This window comes from Juglans regia, chromosome 7 (assembly GCF_001411555.2).
Source record: "Juglans regia cultivar Chandler chromosome 7, Walnut 2.0, whole genome shotgun sequence".
Classification (NCBI taxonomy): domain Eukaryota; kingdom Viridiplantae; phylum Streptophyta; class Magnoliopsida; order Fagales; family Juglandaceae; genus Juglans; species Juglans regia.
In genome coordinates, this window is record NC_049907.1 from 5,793,344 (window position 1) to 5,820,653 (window position 27,310).

General features: G+C 33.6%; 1 protein-coding gene and 1 long non-coding RNA gene across 3 annotated transcripts; one reads left to right on the plus strand and one right to left on the minus strand.

Moving 5' to 3' along the window:
- The first annotated feature begins 2,781 nt into the window (after positions 1–2,781).
- Positions 2,782–6,854, plus strand: LOC108986282. Its single transcript, XR_001995352.2, has 2 exons — positions 2,782–3,110; positions 6,405–6,854. It is a non-coding gene; the product is annotated as an uncharacterized LOC108986282 (long non-coding RNA).
- Positions 6,855–12,152: 5,298 nt separating this feature from the next.
- On the minus strand, positions 12,153–19,010 carry LOC108986102 (putative glucose-6-phosphate 1-epimerase). 2 transcript variants are annotated; one of them, XM_018958653.2, is made up of 9 exons: positions 18,783–19,010; positions 17,204–17,278; positions 15,890–15,946; positions 15,640–15,800; positions 15,176–15,316; positions 13,738–13,840; positions 13,546–13,645; positions 12,769–13,008; positions 12,153–12,574 (listed from the first exon to the last, which is right to left on the minus strand). In XM_018958653.2, the coding sequence occupies exons 1-8, from the start codon at positions 18,885–18,887 to the stop codon at positions 12,803–12,805; spliced, it is 948 nt and encodes a 315-aa protein (XP_018814198.1). In that variant the 5' UTR covers positions 18,888–19,010; the 3' UTR covers positions 12,153–12,574; positions 12,769–12,802. The 2 variants fall into 2 exon arrangements, with proteins under 2 accessions (XP_018814198.1, XP_018814331.1); XM_018958786.2 differs by having other exon boundaries at positions 15,640–15,788; positions 18,783–18,998.
- Between the last annotated feature and the right edge of the window lie 8,300 nt (positions 19,011–27,310).

Genomic DNA, 27,310 nt, shown 5'->3' on the forward strand with positions numbered 1-27,310 from the left:
AGTTTTAAAGTGTTCAAATCTCACGTATTACTCAAGTGAATCCCATATTATTAACTTTTTTTTAAAAGGAGTGTGCAATACTTACATACTCTAGGTCTTGTTTGGATAATGAGTTGATCTCAACTTATCTCATCTAATCATTATAATTTTTTTAAATTTTTAAATAAAATATAATAAACAATTCAATTTTTTAAATCACAAATCAAAAATTATATTAAAAAATTATATTATAATAATATTTTATTCAACTTTCATCTCATCTCAACTCAATTCACTATCAAAACCTCTCCTAACACTGTAAATATCATTTCTATTGTCCAAGAGTAGAATTTAGTACTACGTCTACAAACTACTTTATCTACCTCTTTTCGAATTATAAAAAGATGTTGAATCAAAGAATTACAAAAGGATATTAATCCATGCCATATATATATATATATATATATATATATATATACCATATATATATATATATATATGTATATCTATTATGGTATTGGTCATAAAACCCTAGCTAAATTTTTTAGGAAAGCTCATCATGATCAGTGATCACTAGTCATGTTGTGTATTGGAAGTTCTATCAGATATGTACAAAAATCTGAGACCCAGCTGGAGAATTTACGAAATTCATGACAAAAAGCTAAAGAGATTTGTGGTCCAAATCCTTTTAAAATGGCACTAAGTCTCGTCACTATATTTTAGTCGGTGAACATGAGGCAGAGTGACAGCTAGTAGCATTAAGATGGAAAATGTGAATTATCATGTCAAAGATCATTTCATCCAAATTGAATATTAAACTCCTTGACTAATATTACTCATCATTCTTTCTAATATCATCCATTCATATTCTCGTTGTGTGATATTAAATTACTGAAAAAATATTTATTCTATTTTACTTATATACTAATGACTTGATACCATATTAAAAAATGTTTAGAAGATTACAAGTAATTATAATTTTTAAAATTGTCATGTGTGATTTGTGTATATAAGATGTATATATTTATATATGTCAAGAGCTTGATGATCTGATGACATACAATATAGTTCTCTAAATAAAAAATATGGATTCGAACCCCCGCGCGAGTTGTAAGAAAAAAAAAAAAAAAAACCATGCCTCACACATTCATTTATTACTACTACATACCAGTTTAATTACAATTCAACAATATTAACATTATTAAAAATACGAATAATGTTTGACTTGAAAAGTGGACTCGTCTTCGATCTGTCTGATTAATCGGGTCGAACTGTAAGTGAGCTAACGTATGATCTCAAGTAAAAAAAGAAAGAAAAAAAAAATACATGTCTAATCATACCATTTAGTTTGTTTGGATTTATATTGTCTTGATCTATAAGTTGGATCATGACCTTACCACAATTATCCATCACTCATCTACTACTTTTTTTTATTTGATTTTTTTTTAATTTTTTATTTTACTTAATAATTAAAGAAGTGTGTATTAATAAAATTATATATATTTTTAATTTTTTTAATGATTATAGATGTTAAAAAAATACTTAAAAAATTATAAAAAAAAATAAAAAACTTGAAATACAGTTGAGTTGTAGATAGATAATAATAGAATTATAATCCTATCACTATCATACATACATACATATATATATATATATAACAATTTGGAAAGTAGGAACCCAATTATTGAATCACTTTTTGAACAATTGTTTATCCAAGAAATAGAAAAATGATTGATGGTTGAGATATGAGAAAGAAAAAAAGAAGAGAAGAGAAGAGAAGTTTGGACAAAAAAACATGTTAATGTTTAGATTGAAATGTGGAAGGATGAGATAGGAAAGGGTATCCCTTTCACTAACCTTGAGAGAGCTATCGTCTAATCACACCAATCTTTTTCCCTCCATATCCGTTGCCTATTGACCACGTGGACAGTGACCTTGCCGACACTATTCCTTCTAACCCTCCTTCAACCTTTTTTTATTATTGCAAATTAAATATATTTTGACACTCTTTTTTTAATAATTAATTGTTATGTATACATTAAAAAAAAAAAAAGAGTTTCTAATTGGACTTTAATTTTGGTATTGGCCACGTTTCAAAACACACGTCAATAATTTAAACCAAAAATTAGACCCCGACAAATGACTAAACGATAAAGTTTCCCCAAAAGCCAAAAGATTTTCATAGATTTATTTGCACCACTTGTCCTTCTTTCCTTCTTTGATAATGTAAAAATATTTAAATTTGAGAAAAAAAAAAAACGCTTGTTTATGATTAAAAAAAAAACATTTATCTCATTGTAATATTTATAGCATATAATATTATTAAAAATAATGTTATATATACTTACAATTTTTACTTAGTATTTTGTCAGTTTTATTTTTAAATTTCAAATTTCTTAATTTTCAACATATACATGGAAAAATAAGTTTTTTTTATAAGTTTTTTTTAAGTACAAATAACATTTTTCTATTATTTAATTTTCAATAAACTTACGTACATACATATCACTATTTAACATTTATATATTTGTTTTAGCTACAATAATCATTATTAAATGAGCCATTTTATTCACAATAATTGAAAAATAATTGATTATTTTTAAATACTAATAAAATTAAACTAAAAATTTTGTTTTGATGGTCCGAATGAAAATTGAAATTACAGTGCGGTCGGATAAGAGATGCAAGTAAGTAATAAATAATAAAAGAATATGCCAAAAAAATAATAAAGTAAGAAAAGATACCGTCACGTGTCGGTGCACTGAATACAGAGTTATAACAGACGACAACCAAGTAGCACCTATTACGCTCTGAGCTTGGCTGCTCTCGAAGCTGCCCCCAGCAAGAACAACCTCTCTCTCTCTCTCTCTCTCTCGCTGTGTGCGTGTGTGTGTGGAGAGAATAAGACAGAGATCAGAAAGATAAAAAGAAGAAAGTGAATAAAGGGGTCTCAGGTCTGGCCGGGTTACGAGCCATAGCGGTTCGACTTGGTGGTGGTGGGAATAGGAGAAGAAAGCCCAGAAAGAAACTCAGGGTGAAGGAAAAGTTGATGGATTTATGGCAGAAAATGATTTTCCCTGTCAGGCGTGTTTGGATTTCTGTTTCTGCTCGCGTTAAGTCTCGCAAAAATGGTCAGTATGGTCTCTTCTTCTCCTTTATTACGATCTGATTTTATTTGTTTTTTCATGTGTATACTTGTGTTGTATGTTAGCAATGGCACCAAAATCAATTATTTGTTTCCTTCCTTTTTCTGGTCCATGATTTGTGCGATTTGTAACCAAATTGTATCATGAAAAAATTGTTGACAAGTTTCTTCCCAATTCATCTGTTTTTCTCTTTAATTAACTTGTTTTCAGAGTGTCAATACAGTTCCTGAAGATTGATATTTTTTTCCTCTGTTTCTGGCCTTGGAAAACAGAGCCCCAGTACACAAGCTTTTTGTCTTGGTTCTTCTTCTTTTTTCTGGGTACTGAAAGTGTACGCTCCTCCCTCTTTGTTAACATCCTTCCCCTTCTTCTTCTTCTTCTTCTTCTTCTCCTTCCTCTGCTTCTGTTTAACAGTAAGAAAAATAGAATTTATCAGATGGCTACGAATTTTTCTTCGATGAGAGTAACCTTTTTTGCTTTCTTTATAAGCTTATTATAATCAACGGTTTAAAAGAAAACTCTCAAATGAAGACATTCTCTCCATACCAATGGAACCTGTCATGTTCCCACTTAATATTCTTCTTTTCATATTCATGTTGAAATCAATCTCACCCACACAAGCTGGACACGAACAATTACAATTTTAATAAAAAAAAAAAAAAAAAACATGGGAATCTCTTTTTTAATAATGTTTTTTGTCCATCTTCTTTCATCCTACCTATTTTTCTAAATGATTTTTTTTTTTTACTTTGTTCAAGTTCCCCATTGGATAGAATTCTAGATATTCTCTGATGTTACTATTTTTTTTTTTCATGTTAAATCATATGGGTATTGTGTCGGTCGCTTGGTGTTTGGCAGTTGGCATGATTAATTTCCTTTTAACGTTTTCTACATTTTCCTGTCGGAACACAAACTGAGAGAGAGAGAGAGAGAGAGAGTCCCCGGGGGTAGGTTTGAAGTGTTTGAAAATTTTCCTTTTTCCTTGAGAGGTAGTCGGGTTAGCAATAACATCCTTAACAAGTATCAAGAACAGTAAAAAAAAATATTAAGAAAAGTAAGGCGAAAAAGACCGTCATCCCAGTATTTTGAAAATATTGTACTTAGGAAAAATTAAAAAAAAAAAAAAACAAAAGAATGCAAATTAACACCATTTTGCAATTTGTCAACAAATAGTGAAATCATTATTAATCGTTAATATTAATGAAAAATAAAACAAGTGATACCATTTTAACGATCAATTCGTGATCGATGGTGCCGTTTGCTAAGGAAGGAGAGATCTTTTGGAATACATGTTGATAATTTTGATGTATAAAAATATACTTTCCTCGAAAATAAATTTTCAATTTTAATATTATTATAGTAATATGATCTTAGCTTTCTTTTCAAATAACCATAATTAGCTAAAAACCCAATATCTCGACTTTTTCTTTGATACCAACTCTTACAAATTATAATTTATTTTCAGTAACCCTTTGCTACAAAAACCCTTTTTTTTAAATGAATTAAGAAAAAAAAACCCTGTTTCTGAAAACGTCGTCAAAGACTTTAAAATTTAAATAAATATAATCGAAAGCAGAAAGAAAACATGGGTTAAGGAACTCCTCCAAGGACGAGGAAAGGAATCCCACTGAAAGCCCAAAATACATGTCCGTACGAATTCGTCAAATCAAATATCAATTCATAGACAATACAGATATTTTTCCACACCCAATACATGAGTATATTCTCCACCAACTAAAAAAAAAAACGTATAAAATCCTTTGATTTTCTCGACTTTCATGGTTCATTCAGTGTTTACACTTGCTGACCTCGTAACTGTGTCATGCTGAAGCTATTGATTTGTTTTCTATATTATAATATAACTATTAAAAAATAAATAAAAGATGCATTTTATCCCCTTTTTTTTTAATGGAAATTATTTTCCTGCAAAAAAATCGATTGTTTACAGTGTAATTATCATTAGAGCACGGCTACACATCAGCCGCACTCTCTGCACACTGTAATTGTTTTTTTTTTTTTAACTCAACAACACTGGGTGTGTTGAGGATTACATCAATAGTAGGTTGATGTAAGTAATTTCTATTTTCATTATTCAGATAGTGTTTTGTATCTTGATCTCTCCTAATCCCTATTGTTAGTATACACTCAAGGGTGGTACATAGCTCAAAAGATTCCACTAGTGGAGGGGCTAATTCCCAATAGGCTAAATCCACTTTGAAGGCAAAACAAAGTTGAGTGTGACTGTATGCCATACCACCAGAGTACTCTTTTTTTATTTTATTTTTTTGGTTGATAAAGTATTCATTAATTACGGACATTACAAACTTGACCTGATACATTATAAACCAACTATAATATTAATAATTTCTCAATATACACTCATGACTGGCATGGTCTAATCTAAACTATAAAACCTTTACAGACTTAAAGTCTGAGAGACAATACAATTCTGTTCAAGATAAAATTAATCAAACCTCATACTCCGTCTAAGATGGAGTAGAGTTGACCAAATTCCACACTCCTTCTTAGACGAAGTTAAGGACACACTCTATGGACGAAAGTCTAAGAAATTATATGTTTTTTTTTTCCCTAAAAACAAAAGACATTACAGAAATTAAATATTGTTCATGGCTGCTATATTTTGAAACTTCAAGTTTAGATGAGATGAAATGTTTTGTTGAAAGTTGAATAAAATATTATTATAATATTATTTTTATTTTAAAATTAAAAAAAATTAAATTATTTATTATATTTATATGATAATTTAAAAAAATTATAAATTATATAAGATGAGACGAGATTTGATTTTGTGTATAAAAAACAAGTAAAGTACTGCCTGCACTATTCTATTTCTTACTTTTCTATGCCGCCACTCATGTAAAGTGTGGTAACGCCAACACTTTTGCCCTCACGCCGAAAGATGTGCCTTGTGAATTATGCTAGGATCAACATCTTTTTCAGTGCAACTTTAAGCTGAGTCACGTCAGTTACATGGCCTGCTAAAAGGAAGAAAAGAAACACTTCAGTAATGACCTAACAACAAACATTAAAATACCATGTTGCCTACAACTTTGTGCTAAAAAACATGACCCCAAAAAGGTCCTGGCCGCAACACCTCCTTGGTGGTGCTAGAACCACTAAGTTGAAGCATCAGAATGAAAGCAGTTCCAGAGCATATAATATTATCTGCATAAAAAGCTGACTTTTTTTGTTCTTTTACTTTCCTCTCTGATGTGCATGAAAGCTACCCCTAACATGATGTGGACTAGTTTTGTGCAGGTGCTGGGCTGTTGAAGCTTCACAATGATGTACAAACCTGTGGATATCAAGACGTCCATGTGATGTGGGAAATGTTGAGCAAATCAGAATCAATTAGGCCGATAGGTCCCCATCCCAAGCCGAAGCAACGGCCTTTCTGGAGGGTTTTTATGTGGTCTAACCATAATGCAGCCTCGTCCTTCTCTGCACATCAAGCTTAAAACAACACTCACATCTCATGCTATAAGAATAATACGTTGCTAATGTCCTGCGACCTGACATGGCATCACCTTTTTACGATCAAATTGCCAACATTGCAGTGGCATGGTACATAGTTATTGCAAGAATAATATGAAATATGTATCCGGTTTACCTATGTTGAGTGAAAAAGAAATACTACCCAATGATGAAGTACTGTGTAAATATAATAATACTTTGCTGTATCCAAGATCAACTCATTTGGGAATAGTTCGCCCACTTAGCAGTTTTGCTTGTCAATAGTGTACGTGCATGCTGAGCAGACCATGCATGGCATATGTGGACATTACATGGACAGAAAAGAAAGCATATGATCAAAATCTAACATACAAGCAGCCAAGCAAATGAAAATGTTGATTACTTTACATGCCAGTGATGCTAAAATCATCCCGCAAAGACTCAAGTCTAAATTATGTTACAATGGAAAGGAAAGCATGCCATCAGTCTAACATACAAGCAGCACAGCAAATGAAAATGTTGGATTGATAACAGTGATGCAAAAATCAGCATCAGATTTATTTTAAACTTTATTGGATATGTTTTGGTATGTGCAATCTAGATGCTTAAAAAGAGATATTAGAGACTATGGTTTGCAAATCGAATGGGATAAATCCTGTCTCGCAACAAAGCGAATCCAGCTCATAAAGACAGTATGCCCAAACGAACCCAGCAACAGTGCATATACTTATCTTGATCTAGCCATAAGATTCTTAAAAGTTTTTCTACAGAGATTGAGATGTCAAACTCAGGAACCCCAAGCCAAAGAACCAATTCCGCAATGAGCAAAGAATCATACACCTTGAGCTTCAGATTCTGAGCATCCCTCCACCAATCAAACAATGCTATGTGAGCAATACTTAAGGAGCAATATCTTGTTGCATCTCCTCAAAGTTTGAGTGTCCACATCTATTTAAAGGACTCAAATTTGCATGGAGATGCAAACCATGCCTGCCTGGGTTGGGAGCAGAACTCAACGATTAAGGAAGTTTCGCATAATCAAGGACACAACTACCTCCTCCATATATCCTCTAACAGATGGATGGGAGCTTGTAATTCCCCTAGACCTGCGAGTGATGGCTACAAACACCTTCATGTTGACATTGGCAGAGGCGGCACTCTACTCAACCCAACAGGGCAGGGAACTGTCTAGTCCAGTGCAACACAGTACAGTTTTAAGGGTCTTGGCTCAAAGGTAAGAGATAAGGATCTCATGTCGTGAAGGGTGAGCGAACCCCCAGGATGGTACAGCCACTCAGCCTTGCTATGGATATTACACTCTTTTGTCCCCTGGGTCATGCACCACTCCTGTCCTCTGAAACGCATGTCAAGTCTATCATGTTTCATGCAAATGAAAGCTCTTATTGACCAAATGATGACACGCTAATTCTTGTTAGCCAGGTGACATCACAAACCACTATGCATTGCTTACTCGAGCAATTCAGAGAGGACAATACTTTTGAATCTCTCCTCAAAGAATGACTATCTATGCCATATGCTGCGTATTCCGCTGTATCTGAGCCATATTGATGGAAAGACTTGATCTCTTTGAGTATGGATACACACCGCATATGCCCTGCAATATCTCAATGTATATCCTGCTGGATACATATCAGATATGGGTATGGTGGATGCTTGAAAAATCTGTACTTTTTAAAACTATCATACCAGAGAGTACAAATCTATTTATATCATAGACAGACCCTTTCAGCAAGGTTGTGAGAGAGATTGCACAATACAAGACTTCCTGCGCCTCAAAGAGTGGACTTCCTTTTGTTTTGAACCCACAAAATAACTAATCCTTACTAGTGCTGCCCCTAACTAATTAACTTGATAGTATGATCCACTTAATATAAAGTAAAATGTTGGAAAAGCTTCAAAGAAAGTTAAGTGCATTGTTTGAAAGAAAACAAGTCAAATTTCAATGCCACAGAATTCAAGAACCGAAATTGAATTCTTCAAGAAAAATCTTATGAGAATGAGCTGTCAATTTGAATTCGACAAATGCTAAGTTTGAAACACATTACACAAAAACTTTTACATCATGTGGTTTTACTTAACAACTGAAATAGGCATATCATTCCTGCAAAAAGAAATTATCCTCTCAATAGCTTTAAATTACAAAGGAAAACTCATGAAAATATGCAGTAAGAAACCAAAACTATGCTAAGAACACAACATGTCAAGCAAACATGGGGTTCTTTGTCCAACTTCCTACTGCTGGTTGCTGTTAAAGGTGGGTATTTGAGATCTAGCACAACATTTAAAACCAGAACATATCCTGCTTTCATACCATTCAAATTCTTAGTGACAAAGTTTAATCACAACCACAGAAGATTGCTTCATCAAAGGCCACAGACTAGAGTTACTGCATTAGCACCCAAGCAAAGCTGATACCGTCATGACCCTTGGGAGAGAAGTCAGTACCTATGTAAAATCACTTACCGGAGACAGGTTTTCTCCAGAAATATTATTCCTCAAATGCATGTGAAAATATTTTCTACAACAGCAATGGCCAGTCTTTTCCAAGCTCCTGGGGTTTCAGCTCCATTGCCACCTTGAGATCTAGCGACAAAATTGGGAAATTCTGTCCCTGTTCTTGGATGCCTTCGAAAGGCCTACTGCCCTTTTGCAACTGATAATAAAGTCCTGAAGCAACACCATTAATGAGCTTCCCAGGAAACTGGTGTGCGTATATACTGTTCTTCAATGTGTCATGACCAATGCAGGACCCGATCAATCGTTTAATCTAGGCATCTAATCCATTTTTCAACAAATTGGCACATTCCATTGATACCTCTTCAAGGCCCTGTGCTGCTGCAATCAGCTGCATCCATTCCCTTGGCACATTGGTATTAGGCAAGCCACCACTGACAAATGAGTTAGTACAGCTATCAATGCTTCCTAAATCAAAAGCTTTGCAGGCCCACCCACACTTGTGGAGAAAAATGCTATCCCAAGTGGGGCCCGCAGTGGACTTCTATTGAATGTGTCTTTTATGTCTTCAGCAACTAATACTTCCTTATGGTCTTTACTATATAAAGAAACTACGCAATCTGTTGTCCCATTTAATTGATTTAATTTAACCGAGTGCAGAAGCAAAACCCTTCCTTCACTCTCTGTTTTATCTCCGATCTTTAATGAAGCTGCACTGACTTACATTTATAACATTCCCATTTTCTAACATCACATTATCACCAATAACCATCGATTGATGGGAAGCAAAAGCCTCCTTCCCAATTGTCCCAACAACAATTTCCGATCTTCCCTTTGGAGGTGAAGATGGAAAAACTGCCCCATTCAGTAAAGAGTAGTGCTCACTTTGCCGATACCCATCACTTGTACACGCTAACTTCCTTCTTGGGAGTTGATGGCAGTGGAACTTTTTCCATTTTTCAAAATCGATCCTATAAACTGGTTATGGAGAGGAACATTTTCCCGCTAAGTTGAATGAAAAGTTATTAAATCCCACCTCGCTTAGATTCAAACTCAAAATCTAATCCAATAACAAAAATACTTCTTCGACGTCCCTACAGTAAGTCTCTTTACTATCTGAGCTTTGAAATTCGCGATATTCCTCTGTGAACGCTGATGTGGCGGTGGTTGCATCAGATCCACTTCCCTTACAACAGTAGGGGTTTTTCACTCAATATCCAAAAACCAATCACGTAGAGGATACATACCTTTATCATCGAAACCTATTATGCAAATATACAAGACATCTTCGAAGGAGAGTTGAGTCTATAATCTTAAAGATTTGAACACTCCCTCCAAAATTCAGTTTGTGCAAAAGTACAAAATGCACAAAGCTCTGGAGAAAACCGCGCCATAAGTAAAGTAAAACCTCTCTCTAACCAAATAGGAGGAGCAAAAAGTACAGCAATATCCACGAAAATTGGAAAAACAACACAGCTCATTAAGGACTAAGAGCTTAGAGAACATGGGTTCTGAAATTAAAGTTCAAACTCTGCAGAGAATTGGAATGGTAAAGATTGCAGAGAGAGAGAGAGAGTTGTAATTCTGACCTGCCAGCCGACGGAGAAAAGTGAGAAAGATAGATAATATGGGAGTTTTCAGAGAAGGAAAACTAGAATGCGCTCTGAGCAATAGGCATGAGAAATGATTTGCAGAAATCCAAGTAGACAAATTCCATAAAATCTCTCGTAAAAATGGAACTCACCTAAGGGTACATTTGGATAGTGAGTAGTATTGAGAAGTGTTGAAAATATTTATGAATAATAATAAAAAAGTAATAATAAATTAATAATAAAATATTAAATAGTAATAAAAAGTAGATAAAAAATAAAAAATAATAAAAAAGTAGGTAAAAAGTAATAATAAAGTAAAGAATATAAATGAGAGTATCACTTGCCAAAATACCCTAAAATAATTATAAAAAATCTATGATTTATTAGTGAGGTTAACTTTTTTTACAAAAGATAATTTATCTATTTGAGACTTTTACGTAGTATTACTATGAGTAAGGGTGGGCAAAATTTTCAATTTTTCAACTCCGACCAAATTCCAACAAGGTTCTGACTCTGACGAAGTCAGAGTTTATAGAATTCAGAGTCGGAATAACTTCGACTCCACTAGTCAGAGTTTAGAGTCGGAGTCAGAGCCCACATGGGCTCCAAACTCCGAACTCTAATATTTATTCTTTTTAAAAAAATATATCAAAACGATGTCGTTCCACTTTAAGAGGAATGACGTCATTTCACTCATGCAAATCCAAAACGCAGGGGAAAACTAAACTATATTTAACAAAGCGACGTTGTTTTGTGGAGAAGGGAGTCTTGTATTTTGGAACCCCTTCTTCCCTCCTCACTTTTGCACAAGGTAGGAACTTCCCTTTGTCTCCATAGTCCACACTATGCTTCGTGAAGTTCATCTCCCAGTTCCTGTCATTTGTTGTCACCTGAGGCCACCGCAAGCTGCTTTCCAGAGTTTATCACAAATTGTAAGCCACTCGACTACTCAATTTTTTTTTTTTATAGAATTTTAGGATTCCAAAATCATTGTATTTAAACATTGTGGTTTGAAATTTGTGAAATGTGTTTAATTTCTTGTTCATTTTCAATGATTTGTGATTTACATTTTCAATAATTTCAATTTTTAGACTATTAAATTTAAAAATTAGGTATGTTGCAATCGCGTACTTTTATTCCAACCTCCAGGTGACGTTCGCTCGAGCAAACGTTACAAAGATTGTTATGATTTTAAATGATTTTTTTTTTTACATAATTTTAATGTTTTCATTATTTAATTTATAATTTATATGATTTTGTAGACTTAACTGTAAACTCTAAACTAATTTTGGATGATTGAGACAAACGCACCGTGGGATGATCCCTTTGTTGGTGAGAAACTCAATTATGGAAATTACCATCATGCAAAACTCATCAGAGTTAGAGGTGGAAGTGAGTTCATAATGTGTCATATTTTTTGTCATTTATCACTTGACTGATGATTTAAAACTCTATAGTTAAATGATTAAAGAAAAAATAGTGCATCTGATCAATAAAACTTCATGCAGGAAAATTGAAAATCACTATCGAGTCATCGACTCAAATGCATGGATTGTCAAGACTGATACAGGAGAATGTGGCTGTTTCATATTTCAGTAAACAAACGAAACAAGAGTTGCATATAAAGAATCTAATGTTTTCTGAAGGAAAAAGGAAAGTTTTGAGGGGAACAAAACAAAAACGAGATTCATTTCTTTCTTCTCCTTTGATTTGCTTGGGACAGAAATCCTAGTGAAAAATACAAATTCCTTTTCTGAACACTGCCTTCTCTTCCTTCTTCCTCAACAATAAAGAGCTTCAAGGACATTATAGACACTTCTGCTAATAATGAATCTGTACTCCAACCAAAAAACAAAACAATGCTGGCAAAAACTCACTGGGAGCACCAAATCTAAACTGCAAAAGAGCCTGAAAGAGTGATTTAGTTAAGAGTTAGTACTTGATCGTACCGCAAGAATTTCACGCAAAACAATCCTTAAATCCAAATGAGTTAAGTTTCATTTGAGAAAGATGCAAAGTTGTGCAATTGGCATGTCCCGAAATGTTGTGTTAAAGATCATGAAACTCAACCCAAGAGTCTTTTGTTCCAAATGGTGATGTACCTGTACACTATATGCACTTGGATGGGGTTGATCTTTAAAGAGCCTTTTGTGGGTCAAGTTGTCCGCTACAGTAACTGGAAGGAACAGCAGATAGTTCCTGCCTTCCTCTCCATTCTTCACCAGGTTTCAATGTAATGGGTTTCTCCACACAAGCAGCCTCAACACATAGCATGTGCTTGTATTCATTATCCCCAAAGTCAGGAATTGCCTTTGCCTTCTTATCCCATGGATTCCAAACCACTGCAGAGGAAAATAATTATGCTAAAAATGCCACACTAGCAATGCTGAAGACTTATGATGAATGAGTTCAACCATCAAATAATAATAAGAATGGAGATAATTTTATCATCATACTCTCAATAAAAAGAAATAAAAATGATAAATTATTACATTTATTATAATAAGGCAGTTGCCCATCAAGATTGATAGGCAACCACTCACTTTTTTTGCACGATTTTTTCGTGCAAAAAGGTTGATTAATAGCAAGCAAGCCATCTAACTTACCCATAGAATCTGATTATGTGGCAGTCCTAAAGTCATTTATAACAACTGCATTCACAGTGTACTCCATTTTAATCCAGCTCAAAATTTGAGGGCCTGTATCTTAAGGTACACAAAAATTTCAAAGCGACAGCTAGTCCATTTTCTTGCACTACCATTTCCCTAATCCTAATATCATCTCATCAACTGGCTATCTACTATTGAAAAAACTAATTAAATTTGCTAACATAGAATGGAAAATTCAAAGCCTAAGCATGTGGATCAGACCCAACTCACCAGCATCTGGAAGTCCATCTTTCCGCAATTCATACGTTCTCTTCCTTTCATGGTCAATAATGGCAATTTTTGTGGGTGTACTGAGATATGCTTTGTCCACCTTTTACAACAAGAGTAATTAGAGCAACTAATATATATTTGAACAAGATTACTGCAAAAATACCAAGCATTCCTATTCAAACAAGTACTAACTTCTGCTTCGAACGTTATTGCATCCCCTTGTTCTGTAAATCTCTCTTTATTCTTCAGGTAATCCAAATAATCCAAGGTCTCTAGTCCTTCCACACGCACTTCACTAAACAGAAGAACATGAGAGCTAATTAGAAAATAATACATAATTTACATTCTCCTGAATTCTTAGTGCATCAATCACAAATGTAGTTAACTGCTCATCTAAGGTCATACAAAATGAATCAACAAAACTTGCCTCTGAAAGTGTCATCTATGATGCACGAACATTACATAAATGTCAGGCATAAATTCTGCAAGCAGTTAAACAACAGAAACTAATTCATCAGACAATGGTATTGCCTTTTTGGTGTTTATTTCATCTCCAGACACTAATTGATCTCTTTCTCCAGGGCCCAACATGAAGAGACTAATAGAATGGGCACTTTAGAAAATTTATCGAGAATATTAAAATGATAAAATGGATGAAGTGTCATAGTTAACACAACTAGCATGAATGATGGCAAAGTAGTTGTGTTCTTCCGAAATTTGGAGTCTTCATAAGAAATAGAAGCTAAACCAAGTTGGATTAGGTTTGTCTATCTCACAGTAGTTCAGCAATACGCCATTGCTTAAGATGGACGGAAGAAAGTACTGTTTTGAGCGAGAGGGGCAGAGACAGCTTCTCATGTGTGACACATTGCTCCTCACCAAAAGAAGGTTCACAAGATATCTCTATTTGTATTTAACTACATGCCTCTCTCACAAATATCAAATACAAGGCACGAAAAATTCATAGCTATTTTGTGATCTTAATAAGTCCCAGATCAATCAATTGATTAAATTGTTTGATTCCAATTAATTGACTAGAGGAAAAGAAGACTAAGGGCTTGTTTCGGAAAGTTATCTCATCTCATCTCATAATTTCTCATAATTTCTTTCCCAAATATCACTCAAACACACACTTTTCAAATTCAAATCTTCAACTTTTTCATCTAATTATTACCTAATCGTTACAACTTTCTCAAACTTCCAAACAAAATACAAAAAATAATACAACTTTTTTTTTATAAGTCAATAATACAACTTTTTCAAATTTTAAAACAAAAATAATATTAAAAAATTATATTCTAACAATATTTTAACTTTATAATATTTTTATTCAATTTTTTTCTCATTTTCCAAAACCCAATAAAGCATCTTAACTCAAACCATTTGACTAATATTCGCAAACTATTTCACTACTGTTCACAAAATTTTCATCTCATCTCATCTCATTCCCCAAGCATCCCCTAAGTTTGAGATAGATAGCAAACATGTCAAATGGTTCAAACATATCCGATGACATCAATGTTGGACTCCTTAGTGAAACTAAATGTGAGAGGGCAATATGATTGATGCAGTATGGGGGGTAAAGGGGAATAACTCAAGGTAATATTAAAAAAAAGCATCAAAATGGAACCTGATATCGGTAACGGCAAAATATGTGTGGTAGGAAAATGTGAACATAAACGGCTTTCCATCGGTATTTGTATTGCGAATACGAGAAGTCATCATCAAATCTCCTCCAGGTCCCAAAGTTACCCTTAGGCGAAACTCGTATCTGTAAATGATAGTGATAATATTATCTATTAGTTCAAGATTTACTTCAGTCAAAAGATCTGGTAACATATTTTAGGAGTCCTAATACCACTCCCATATAGCAGATGATCATTTCTTGGAATAAACTAAATGATTGTTTACACAAACAAAAAAAAAGTGAAACTAATGCTCAACCTCAATAACTTGTCCCCTCGACCCACCCAACAATAAACGAAAAACAGAAAAAAGAAGGGTAAGCATGGAATGGAAGTAACTTGCTCCAATGCCTTGTAAGCAATTACATGATACCTTTATTAAACATGCAATCAAGATTGAGTCATGCACCTGTGTGGCCAGATCTTTGCATCTTCTTCAGAGTGCTTAAGGATCAAATCAATGAAAGCCTTGTTGGGGCTACATGTCAGAAAAGGCGGAGGATCAGGATCTACCATCCAATGCCTATTCCTAGCAAACCCATGTTGTTCAAGAGAACCCTGAATTCCAAACTCCATATGTAGAAGATTTTTTTGGTTAGCTTTTAAGGAAAAAAATAATAATAATAAGGGGAGAAAAGAACTGGAGGAGAGCCACATACTTGAGGAAAACAAATTGGAATACCTCCACGTATAGCCTTTGGAGGCTTAAAAATAGCCTGCAACACACAAATATTCAAAAGGGAAAAAAAAAAAAAAAACTGGTAGAAAGAATGAATGATAAAAAAAATCAGACATATGAAGAACTTTTCTACACTAATTGCAGTTCAGAAATTTATGCATAAGAATTTAAGGAGATTTACATTTGATTTGAATTTTTTTCATAAATGAATTTTGTCAATAAAAAATGGGATGAGATCCCATACTCTATGCATGAGCATGACTTTCCTCCTCTCCTCGCCCCTTCCTTAGGGTTGCCTCTCCTCTGCAAGTGACCCAGCTCCCCCTCCCTATCTCCTTCTATAATACCCCAAATTGAGAATAGGAAGGTGGCGAATGAAATCTCACATTGTTACGAGGAAGAAGTTCTTGTCCTTGATTATAATTCCATAGGATTCCAATTGTATCATTAACTAATCATTTTAGAGTATTGTATGTGAGTTGGGCCTTCCTTAAGTTGTAGCAAATGGTATTAGAGTCAAACCCCTCTAGAAGTGTGGGACTTGAGCTGTGTCACCTATAATGGAATGGTTAAGATTGGATTTAGTATGGGAAGGTGGTCAATGGGATACATTGCTTGAGAGGAAAAAGCTCTTGCCCTTTGTAATGATTTCAAGGAGCTCCAACTATAATCTTGACTAATCCCTTATAGAGTCCAAGCTCAAATGTGGCTTGAACCTTTCTTGGGTTGTTACACCTTCTCTCCCAACAACATGGACCTCAACGTGGGTCCAAAGCTTCAAGTTACAAGTTGGCTAACATGTTACAAACTAGACAAATGGAATAAGAAAATTTCGAGCAATATCTCAATGCTAGACGACCAAAGTTTTTACAAATTAGTAACCCCTAACAAGAGCGATATCTAAAGGCTAATCTAGAAGAAAAAATTTCACCCACTCTACCATAAGCATCATCCACAATATCATTCCTTTAAAGGCTAAAAAAAACTCATCAAGTCTTTCCCAAGAGCTTCCAACCATTTTCGATCACATTCTTAAAAAAAGTGTCAGGCCTGGTCTAGAATTGGGTGGTAGCCCACCTATATAGTTAAGATCCATGCACTACTAATTTATCAGATGGAAAAAATGCATACATTCATTACGTATCAACATAGGTTTCCTTTCACTAGTAATAGAGCAGGTATGAAACAAGCTAATCCTATTAGTATACATAAAAGACCAAATTAAATTAAGAATTTGATGTCATTGACGATCAGTAGAGAAACAGCTTTTTACAAATATAACACATTGACATACCTTACTACTAAGAAAAAGCAATTCTTCTCCATGCTCATTCTTCCAAGAGGTAACTTGAGCCCCATACAAATATACCTATTACAAAAATGATAAACTCATAAATAGCACAGCTAAGTTGAAATAAGCAACATCCGTCACTTTGTCAGCATTATAAAAGGAAACAATCAGAAAAGTTCAACTATAAAAATCTAATCAAGAAAATACCTCGTTTTTTTTCTAGTAGCCACACTCTAATTGAGTTGCACTCGCATGTTAACAAATAGGTTTATACAAGCATATACACATATAAATTGAGCTCAGGTTGCATGAAAGGAAACACACCAGCAATGAGCTCTGGAAAGTATGCAGGTGAAGGAATGAAAAGAGCTACAGAACCAATAACATCGGCACATACAATTTTTAGAAAATCCTTAAGGTGTTAAACCCTTCTTGATCTAAGAAAATAAGCCTCCTCATAAGTCTACATTTCCAAGTACAAGCTAAACCAAAAAAACACCTCAATACAAAAAGAGTGCACAAAAAAAAGCTACACCAGTAAATTAATCAACTCCTGTTATATTTTTTTGGATCAGTTAAAATCAACTCCTGTTATATGAAAATAAAATGTACCAATCTACAATTTTTTAAGATCATGGACCTCTGAGAGAAGATCAGGAGAAGCTAAAGCCAAGCAAGAAAAAGTAACACAAAGTCAGGTAAACCTCAAATACATAAGATTTTTTAATGAAATAAACTTGAGGTTTTCATTATTTCCAAGTAAATACTCGTTAATAATCGAAACTAATGAAGAAGCCCAACTTGAATCTTTATCAAGGCAGTGATGCTAATGTCAAAACAATCCAAAATTATAAGTTCGGTTCGTTTCTTATGGTCATTGAACTGGGCTAGATAGCAGTTGTTACAGTTGCTTATTGCCTACTGTTTTCAGACGGTACTGGTTTCTTTCACAATCAAGCAAAAACGTTATAAGAATTTATAACAACTTTTCCACACGTTTTCTTGAACAAAAGATATTAGAATGTGAAACTTTCAGGAAATCTTTGATTGTATTGCAAGATTTTTATTAACTCGAGATCAGATAATATCTCCATAAACTTTCTCCTCATCTCCAAAGTTTGCCAAGTCATCCAAAGAATCGGCAGTCTCTCATATCTGTTCAAGATAGGCAGATTGGACGCATAGCACCGCAAGAATATAATATAAACACACACAAAGGAGCCTTGTTGCCAAACACTGTCGCAAAAAATGGGGCATAAAACACATCCGTTACCCACATAGAATGAACACATTTTGCAAATGGACACAATGACAGAAATTTGCGAAACCAATTTTTTTAACAAAATAGAGGAAGAAAAAGAAATCAATCCAACATAAATACATAGATAGATTCAATGCTGGCAGGAAATCTTGATGTATTGTAATGCGTGAATCACCAAAGATGACACAAAATAAACAGAAACCGAAGTGCAAGAAAAATGAAATTATTAACAGAAGCACACAATACAATACCAACGCATTAGTGCAACAAAGGAAAGAAACAGTCCGAGAGAGAGAGAGAGCGCGTTTGAATGAACGGTACCTCAGCAGAACAGCCACGAACCTCGCGGAGAATGACCTTTGGGAGGCCATTCACACCCTTAGTGTGCTCCACAAACACCATTTCCCCAGACGAAGAACTCGACATTTTCTCCCTCTTTCTCTTTACACGCACGCAAACGCGCACACAGAAAACAAACAATCACAATCTCTCGCTCTCTTGCGATCTCTCTTTCTCCTTCGGAACTAACTATTTGAAATTTTGAACCACTTCGGTATCGGACATCGTTATCCTCTATTTATAGGAGATGGGGACTCACGGGGGAGAGAGAGTGTGGGTGTGTGTGCGCGACAGCAACGCAAAAGTCATTATTTTATGGTGATTTTTTCTTTCCATTTTTTCTATTTTTGGGACTTATTATTCTATTTATTTAACTGCTTCTCTAATCTCCAATATCCTATCCTTCTTTTTGTTTTTTTATTTAAATACAAATATAGTCTTTTATATATATATATATATATATATTTATGACCAAAGTGATTTTTTATAAAATAATATTTTTTTCTTTTTTTTTATACATTTAATTGTAAAATATATCATGCATCAATCATTATTCATTTTCACGCTCCATACTTATATTTTTTTTATAAGATATGAGTTATTTTTTATAAGATATTAAAATATATTTTTATAAGATGTAATGTGTGAAATGATAAATAATAAGTGATAAGAGAATGTTTTTGCACTTCAATTATCCCTTAATAAATGGAGACAGACCTATATGTTTTCCACTTTTATTTTATTTTGTTTTGTTTTTATTTATTATTATTTTTTTTGGTGGGGGAGGGTGAGGTTTTAATTTATCATAAAATGATGATACTTAATATCCTTGAAACCCAACTCCAGCATCAATTAATTAATTATAATGGCAAATAACACCGTTTTGTTAACATTATGAGATTATAATTACATAGATTAGATAGAACTTACGCCTTTTTTAATTACATAGATTAGATGAGATGAAAAATTTATAAATAGTAATGAGATAATTTATGAATAAAAATGAAATAATTTGAATTAGAATATTTTATGAGATTTTAAAAAATGAGCCAACAGACCCAAAAGAGATTGAGCCATATGAGAATGATCTTTTTGAAGAAGTTCAACGCATGGAATGTTTTGAGAAGTCACAAGAAAATAATAAATTAATTTATAGTTTCTAATTATAGATTATGTGGATAAGAAAGGTTTTCAAAGCTTTCAAGAGTCATGCATGAACCTTACTCCACCCATCAACTTACGTAGTTGATCTATATATGCATGTTTCCTACCACACGAGAAAACCCAAATTCGTACTTGGTCTTTTTGGTTGATATCAGCCTCTAATTAAGCTGTAATAGGCTTCACATGCAATAAGTACTGGTTAAAGGATCTTGATTTATGTATAGTGAAATTCTTATAAAAAAGGGAGTATCGACGGTCGGGATAAGGTGTAGAAGTAAGTTTTAGACCTTCCAATAAACATTTATACAAAAAAGTTCTACATCATATACTAATATGTAATTTGTTATTTTTTTCATTTTATTTAAACACGAATGACAAAAATGACAATCACATATTGATGTGTAATGTAAGAAATGATAAGTAGAATTTTTCTTTCAAATAAGATCGTGGGCATTAGATAGGGACAGAACCAGAATTTCTTGTTTAGGGGGGCCAAATTGAGGTGAGATGATCCATCATCTCATTTCAAGTCTAAAAATAAAGTAATATAAATAATGGTTTACCTTCTTCGGTTATCCAATATGTTTTATCTTTTAAGATATCTTAAAAAATAAAAAATAAAGTAAAAATTTTATTATTATTATTATTTTATTATTATTCTTAAATTATTTGAGTTCATCTTAGCATTCAAATGTAGCCATTTCAATTCACATCTAAGGTATCTCAATCAAACGTTATTACTCAACGATAAAACAAAACAATTAATAGGACTAAATTTTTTAAGAACTAAGAAACGCAAATAAGAAAGACTTCTCCATACTATACACCAGATCATTTTTTGTTGCAATATTTAAAAATTAGGTTATCGGTTAAATAATGCGTTGGATTTTTTAGCAATTCATGAAGATGACTTTTTAATTGTTTTTTAAAAAATAAAATTTATATGTTTATATATATTAAATTTATATGTTTTTTAATTATATGTTTATATATATTAAATTTATATATATAAATTTAACTTTTCTTTTCACTGCATATTCTGTGTGGCGTTTCTTTTAACCGTTTGAAGATTTTTTTAGTATGGAATGAGATGAGTTAAATAAAATATTATTTTTTAATAATATTATTATTATTTTAAAATTTAAATAAATTAAATTATTTATTATATTTTATTAAAAAAAATATAATAATAAGACGAAATCATTTCTCTTTGATTAGATTTGGTTTGGTTAGCCAATTCAGATATTTTAAGATTATGTTTGAATGTTGAAGTGAGTTGAGTTGAGTTGAATTGAAATGATAAAATATTGTTAGAATATTAATTTTTAATATTATTATTATTTTGAGATTTAAAAAAATTAAATTATTTATTATATTTTATGTTAAAATTTAAAAAAATTATAATAATGAGTTGAGAGAAATTAAGAAACCAAACGAATCCTATCTCATCTCAATTGTAGGGATAAGATTATCTAAACGGTCATAACGCGAAACTCAATCTCATAGTTTTTAACTTTTCAACCAATGCCTCTGACATATCAACAGTAAATATTAAAAAGCATGAAAAGCACTGTCTTTTTGGTGTGCCCCTTTTTTATTTTCTCATCACCGTCGACCTCTTTTTTATTTTCAATCCCATTTCGAATTTATCTCGTTACTGTAGTCTGCCCCTGGAAATATCTGTCGATCTCTTCTACCGAAACCAAACCCATCCCATGTAATAAAAAATTTCGATTTTTCTATATATAAAAAAATAAATAAATCATAATTAAAATAATATATTTTAAAAAGAGAGATTTTATTTTTTGGAATTATAGAGTAAATTCGGCCGACAATTTCAAAATATATTTTGAGATTTAAATTTATTTATACATGATTTTTTAATTACTCATAAATATTATTTTTTATTAATATATTCATAACTATTACTCAATAATTATTAAATATTTTCTAATCATTGGTAAGACTCACAACCCTTTATCAAATTTTAAAAAGTTAAAATTATCTCATCTCACCTCATTATCTAAATATATATTTTTTTATAAACTATTCAATTTCATCTTATTTTAACTTAAAAATTTTATTACTATTTAAAATAACTCATTTCATATAAACTAAATAACCAAACGAAATCTTTTTGACAACAGTACTAGAAGTCTAGATACTCAGTGAATATTATAGGACCCGTTTTAAAGAATTGTAAAGCTTCCAAAAATTTGAGTAAAAAACAAGTTTACTCAATTTTTTAATCTGTTTTATTTTAGACCTTAAAATTTGAGTAAAATTCTAGAATTTCCTAATCCTTTTAAAAATTACATTTCAGTTGAGAACGTTGTTAAAATGTGTTTTTGTTGGGATTGTTTATTCAAATTCTTTTGGCATAGCATAACTGACCACCATCATACAAGAGCATCATATCGCATCAGAGGCTATGTTTAACCCCTGTGGTAGGGTTGTGCAAATCCCGGTAACTAACCGAGTAGAAACAGAATGTGAATATTTCCCTTATTTATTCTCGGAACCCTGAATGTGCACACAGGAAAGACCTCCAGAAAACAATTTTATTTCCAAAGTGGGTGCACCAGAAACAGAACAGTTGGTACCAACCCAAACAGAAGCCACTATTAGCACCCGTGGTAGGTCAAATAGGTCATCATCCACAAACCACATCCCGATTCAGAATGTCATGTCAAAAGTTTTCAGAAATCACATCAGATTAGAATACGGAACCCCTTCAGAACAGAATAGAGTTTTCAGAAATCATATCATATCAGAGTACAAAACATCTTCAGAACAGAACAGAGTTTTCAGAAATCACATCATATCAAAGTAAAGAACATCTTCAGAACATAACAGAGTTTTCAGAAATCACAAAACATAATTTTATGCACAAACTTTCATATTAGCTCTCTTTTCACAGTTTAGAAGCAAAATGCAAAATAGCTCATATCTACACCAGTCGTGCCAGAAAATACTTTATTCTTAAACAAAATCTCATGAGTAATGCAGAATAAATAACTGAGGTAGTTCAAATATATTTTTATAACAAAACATGTTTATTTTCAAAAATCAACCTCAGTCCATTTTATTTTTATGCAAATCTAGCATAGGAACCCCGCTTACTTGGACAACTTAGCCTTCTAGAATTTTTCTCAAAAATGTCGAGTCGACTATAAATCGTCACCTATAAAATAATCACATAATTTCCGTAAGTTTCCAATCAATTATGAATTTCGATATTTAAGACTAAACTTCTTAAATAACCTATTTTAATTCCTAAAAACTTAAAACCTTCATAATCTCAAATATATCATCACTTCTTAAAATCACCAATATCCACCATAACTCACGTCAAACACAAAAGACCAATATTTAAATCTGAAACAGCCAATAAATCTCGTAGTATAAACCAATCACACAAACAACTCTATCATCCAATCCAACCGACCCCCTTACTCCTCGGACTCAGTCCGGCACAATCAACCAATTCACAGTATATATGAGTTAGCGTGAAATACAATTAAATCTCAAAAGTTCTTTGAAAAAAAAATACTTACAATGTCATAATATAATTTTTGAAAGATCATGGAGCTGTAAGAAGCGACAACGCAGCAACAAAACAGTGTCAAATGCACTGTGGCCGTGGGTTTCAAAGACCCACTTTTGAACGGGTGCAAACGAAAACCCGAGATTGATAGGATAGGGCTTAGGAATGTCGGTGAAACTAGTGGTGGTAGTGGTTGGCAGTAGGTGGCGGAGCAAAGATACCCAAAACGGAAATGGAGTTGGATGTGCTTCATTGGTGATGGATCAGAGCTGGGGTTGGGTCCATTGGGTTGCTAGGAGGTGGAGGATGAAGTGGTGAAGAGATAGTGGTCACAGGTGGCGCGACGGCGGCGCAGCGGCGCAAGGAGTGCCATGACCTGGAGAAGCTCGTGGTGGCTAACGGCGGTGCGAGGAGGGCTGGAAATGGAAGGGTGGGGTCGTCGACTGGTGGGGAAGCTGATGGGAGGGGCGGTGTCGGTCACTGCCGGCTCACGGCGGCGGGTTGGGGGAGAGGGCCGACGCACGGGAAGAGAGAGGGAGAGACGGGTCGCGCGCGGGAGAAGGAGAAGAAAGAAAAAGAAAAAGAAGAGAAAAGAAAAAGGAAGAAAGAGAAAGAGGAAAGAGAAAATGTAAGGAAAGAAATGAGGTCCAATCCTCACATCTTGGATCACAAAAATGATCCAACGGAAACGAATTTAAAACAGTAAGTGAAATAAAATAATTCAAACGTAGTGATTAAAATGAAAATAAATAATTAAATCCAGCAAGAAGTTAATTTAATATGAAAAGAAAATTAAATGCATAACAATAATTAGTATTAAGGAAACATGTCAAATTTAATTTTCACAAATTAAAAATCATAAAAATAAACCCACTAAAATCTGAAAATTTAAAACAAGATAATCAATTTTTAAATTAATAACAAATAATCCTTCAATTAAAAATACACTAAAAATACGGAGTGTTACACATACTTTCTCGAAATTGGAATCTGAAGAGCTTCTTCTTCAAGTATAAGTGACTCTTAATACTTTTTGTCAAGTATTTCTCTTCCAATTTCTGCCAAAGTTCACTTGCTTTTGTCTCTCTCATGACAAAATACTTCTGATCTTTGGCAAGGCACAAACGGATTGTACCACAAACTTGTCGATTAAACTTGTCCCAATCCCTTTCCGTCATGTCTTCCGATTTCTCTTCCAACATAATATCCAACTCTTGTTGGATCAAAACGTCCATGACTTCACATTGCCACATACCAAAGTTATTAGTTTCATCGAACTTCTCAACTTCAAATTTGGCATTTGACACCATGGATCTACGCCTAGAGCTACTAGCCTTTCCAGAGCTCCTATCACCTGCAATTTCTCCGTCTGATTCTATCTAAAAAATTACTTACTTTTAGAAAACAAATTTAAAAATTTCAACCGTACGGATGAGTCTGGAATAATCCAAATAGTCGGAAAGCACTATTGGATCGTCGAAATCGGACTTCGAATGGCTTAGACAAGCCCAATATAGATCTTAAATTTTGAACGGTCCAGATTGAACAGGAACAGCAGGCGGAGCGCGTGACGCAAGTGGGGGCGCATGGGAGAGTGTAACTCACGCGTCGTCTTCCTCTGGAGCGTGTGGGGGCGCATGAGAGAGTGTAACTCACGCATCTTTAACCTTTTAACAATTGGCGCGTGAATCGCACCTTCCGACCTTCTAGGAGTCCATGTGAGCTCCTCCGACGTTCGTTTTCGATACCGTTTGCGGCAACGTGTTCCTTTTGTTAAAAAGAACCTCCTGGTATGATTAAAAATTGATTTCAATCAACTTTAAGTTTCTCGGCAGCGCAAAACCGAAGTTCTGATACCAATTATTGTATCAAAACCATCCATAATCACACCCAAACACAAGATAGAGACAATATGTAAGTGGTTCGGCAATTTGCCTACGTCCACTGTAGCGAAAATAATAGATTTCAAAGTATTTGTACAAAATATACAAACTCCAACAAGATTATTTCTATCTCTATCTCTACAAATGACCTTCTTCTATGTCCTACACACACGATTTCGTTTACAATATGATCTCCTCTTATAGGAGAAGTTTCAGGAGACAAACAAACAATAAAAGTGGCTGTAAGAAATAAATTTGATATTTTGGAGACAAGCTTGATATTTAGAGACAAGCTTGATATTTGGAGACAAGCCTGATATTTGGAGCAGCTATATAAGACTGTTGAGGAACTACTGTTTACACTTGGGTTGATATTTAACAATGCTACCTTCTATGGATGTTATTAGTCTTTTATTGTATTATAATCTATGGCCATAGGGGATATATATGATTGATGCTAGTAGAATGGCGTTTAGGTAAAGAAAGATAACAAGAACAATTCTGGATTTTATTTTTTAAGGAGGTTGTGGCCTTAAAATTTGAGAAGAGGAGGAGACTTATTTAGAGAAAACGTGACTTTAAATATTATTAATTAGAATATAATTTTATATTTAGATGAAAGTTAAAAGTTAAATAAAATATTATTAGAATATTATTTTTTAATATTATTATTATTATTTGAGATTTAAAAAAAGTTGAATTGTTTATTATGTTTTATGTAAAAATTTGAAAAAATTATAATGATGAGATGAGATGAAACGATTTATGTATCCAAAGTGAGCCTCAAAGTCCTCATTTATAGATCCCTAAGAACTATTAGAGAGAACTACACTCAAAGAGTCCATGCAATGAACCATGAAAATACATCATTTACTGAACCAAATACATGAACCATGAACATACGTGCATCTAGGGAACATGGTCAAAATTTTTTCTAGGATTTTTTAAAAACTTAATTTCCAACTATATATACATGTGGTATCTTTAATTCAATATAATTTATTGATTCTAGTTTGCTTAATTATTTTTTTTTTAAAGCAGATGTGTTTAATATGTTTAAAGGCGATGAGAAAGGTCAATTCAAGACAAACATGATCATCACCAACATTCCAGGCATGCTAGCCTTTTACGAAGCAGCACATCTTAGGGTTCATGGAGAGGACATCCTTGATGAGGCACTTGAGTCCATAGCATCATCCCCTTTAAGTAGTAATAGTCCATTATTAGCAGCACAGGTAACTCGTGCCCTAAATTAGCAGCCCCTGCACAAGGGCATTCCGAGGCTTGAGGCAAGGCATTACATTTCTATCTACCAAGATGACCCTTCACATAACACAACTCTTCTGAAGCTTGCAGTATTAGATTTCGAGCTAGTGCAGTCATTGCACAAACAAGAACTTAGTCATATCTCTAGGTACGTAGTTATAGTACTATTCCGATGCTCACAGCCGTGTCATTTCTTGGCATGAGTCATGAAATGGTTACCAAGGAGGCCTTTGAATGGATCTTCAGCAACCCCAAGATTATCGCAGCTTCATCGGTAATTGCTAGGCTCACGGATGACATGAGACCCACACAAAGTATGCAACCAATTATTCATTCTGCACAATTAATATTACATGCACTTAAACAGTACTTATGAGTCAAATTTCAAGTTGTAAACAGTTATCAAAATTTTATCCTTTTTTAACCAATATGAAAACTATATTTCTAGTTTGAGCAAGAGAGGGGGCATGTTGCATCTGCCGTTGAATGCTACATGAAGCAATATGGTGTCTCAGAAGAAGTGGCGCGCGAAGACATCAATGAGGAGTGCACTAGGCCAATTGCTATGCCAATGCCTCCCCTTATGCGCGTTCTCAATCTTGCACGAGCTGTAGATGTCGTTTACAAGGACGAGGATGGATATACCAATG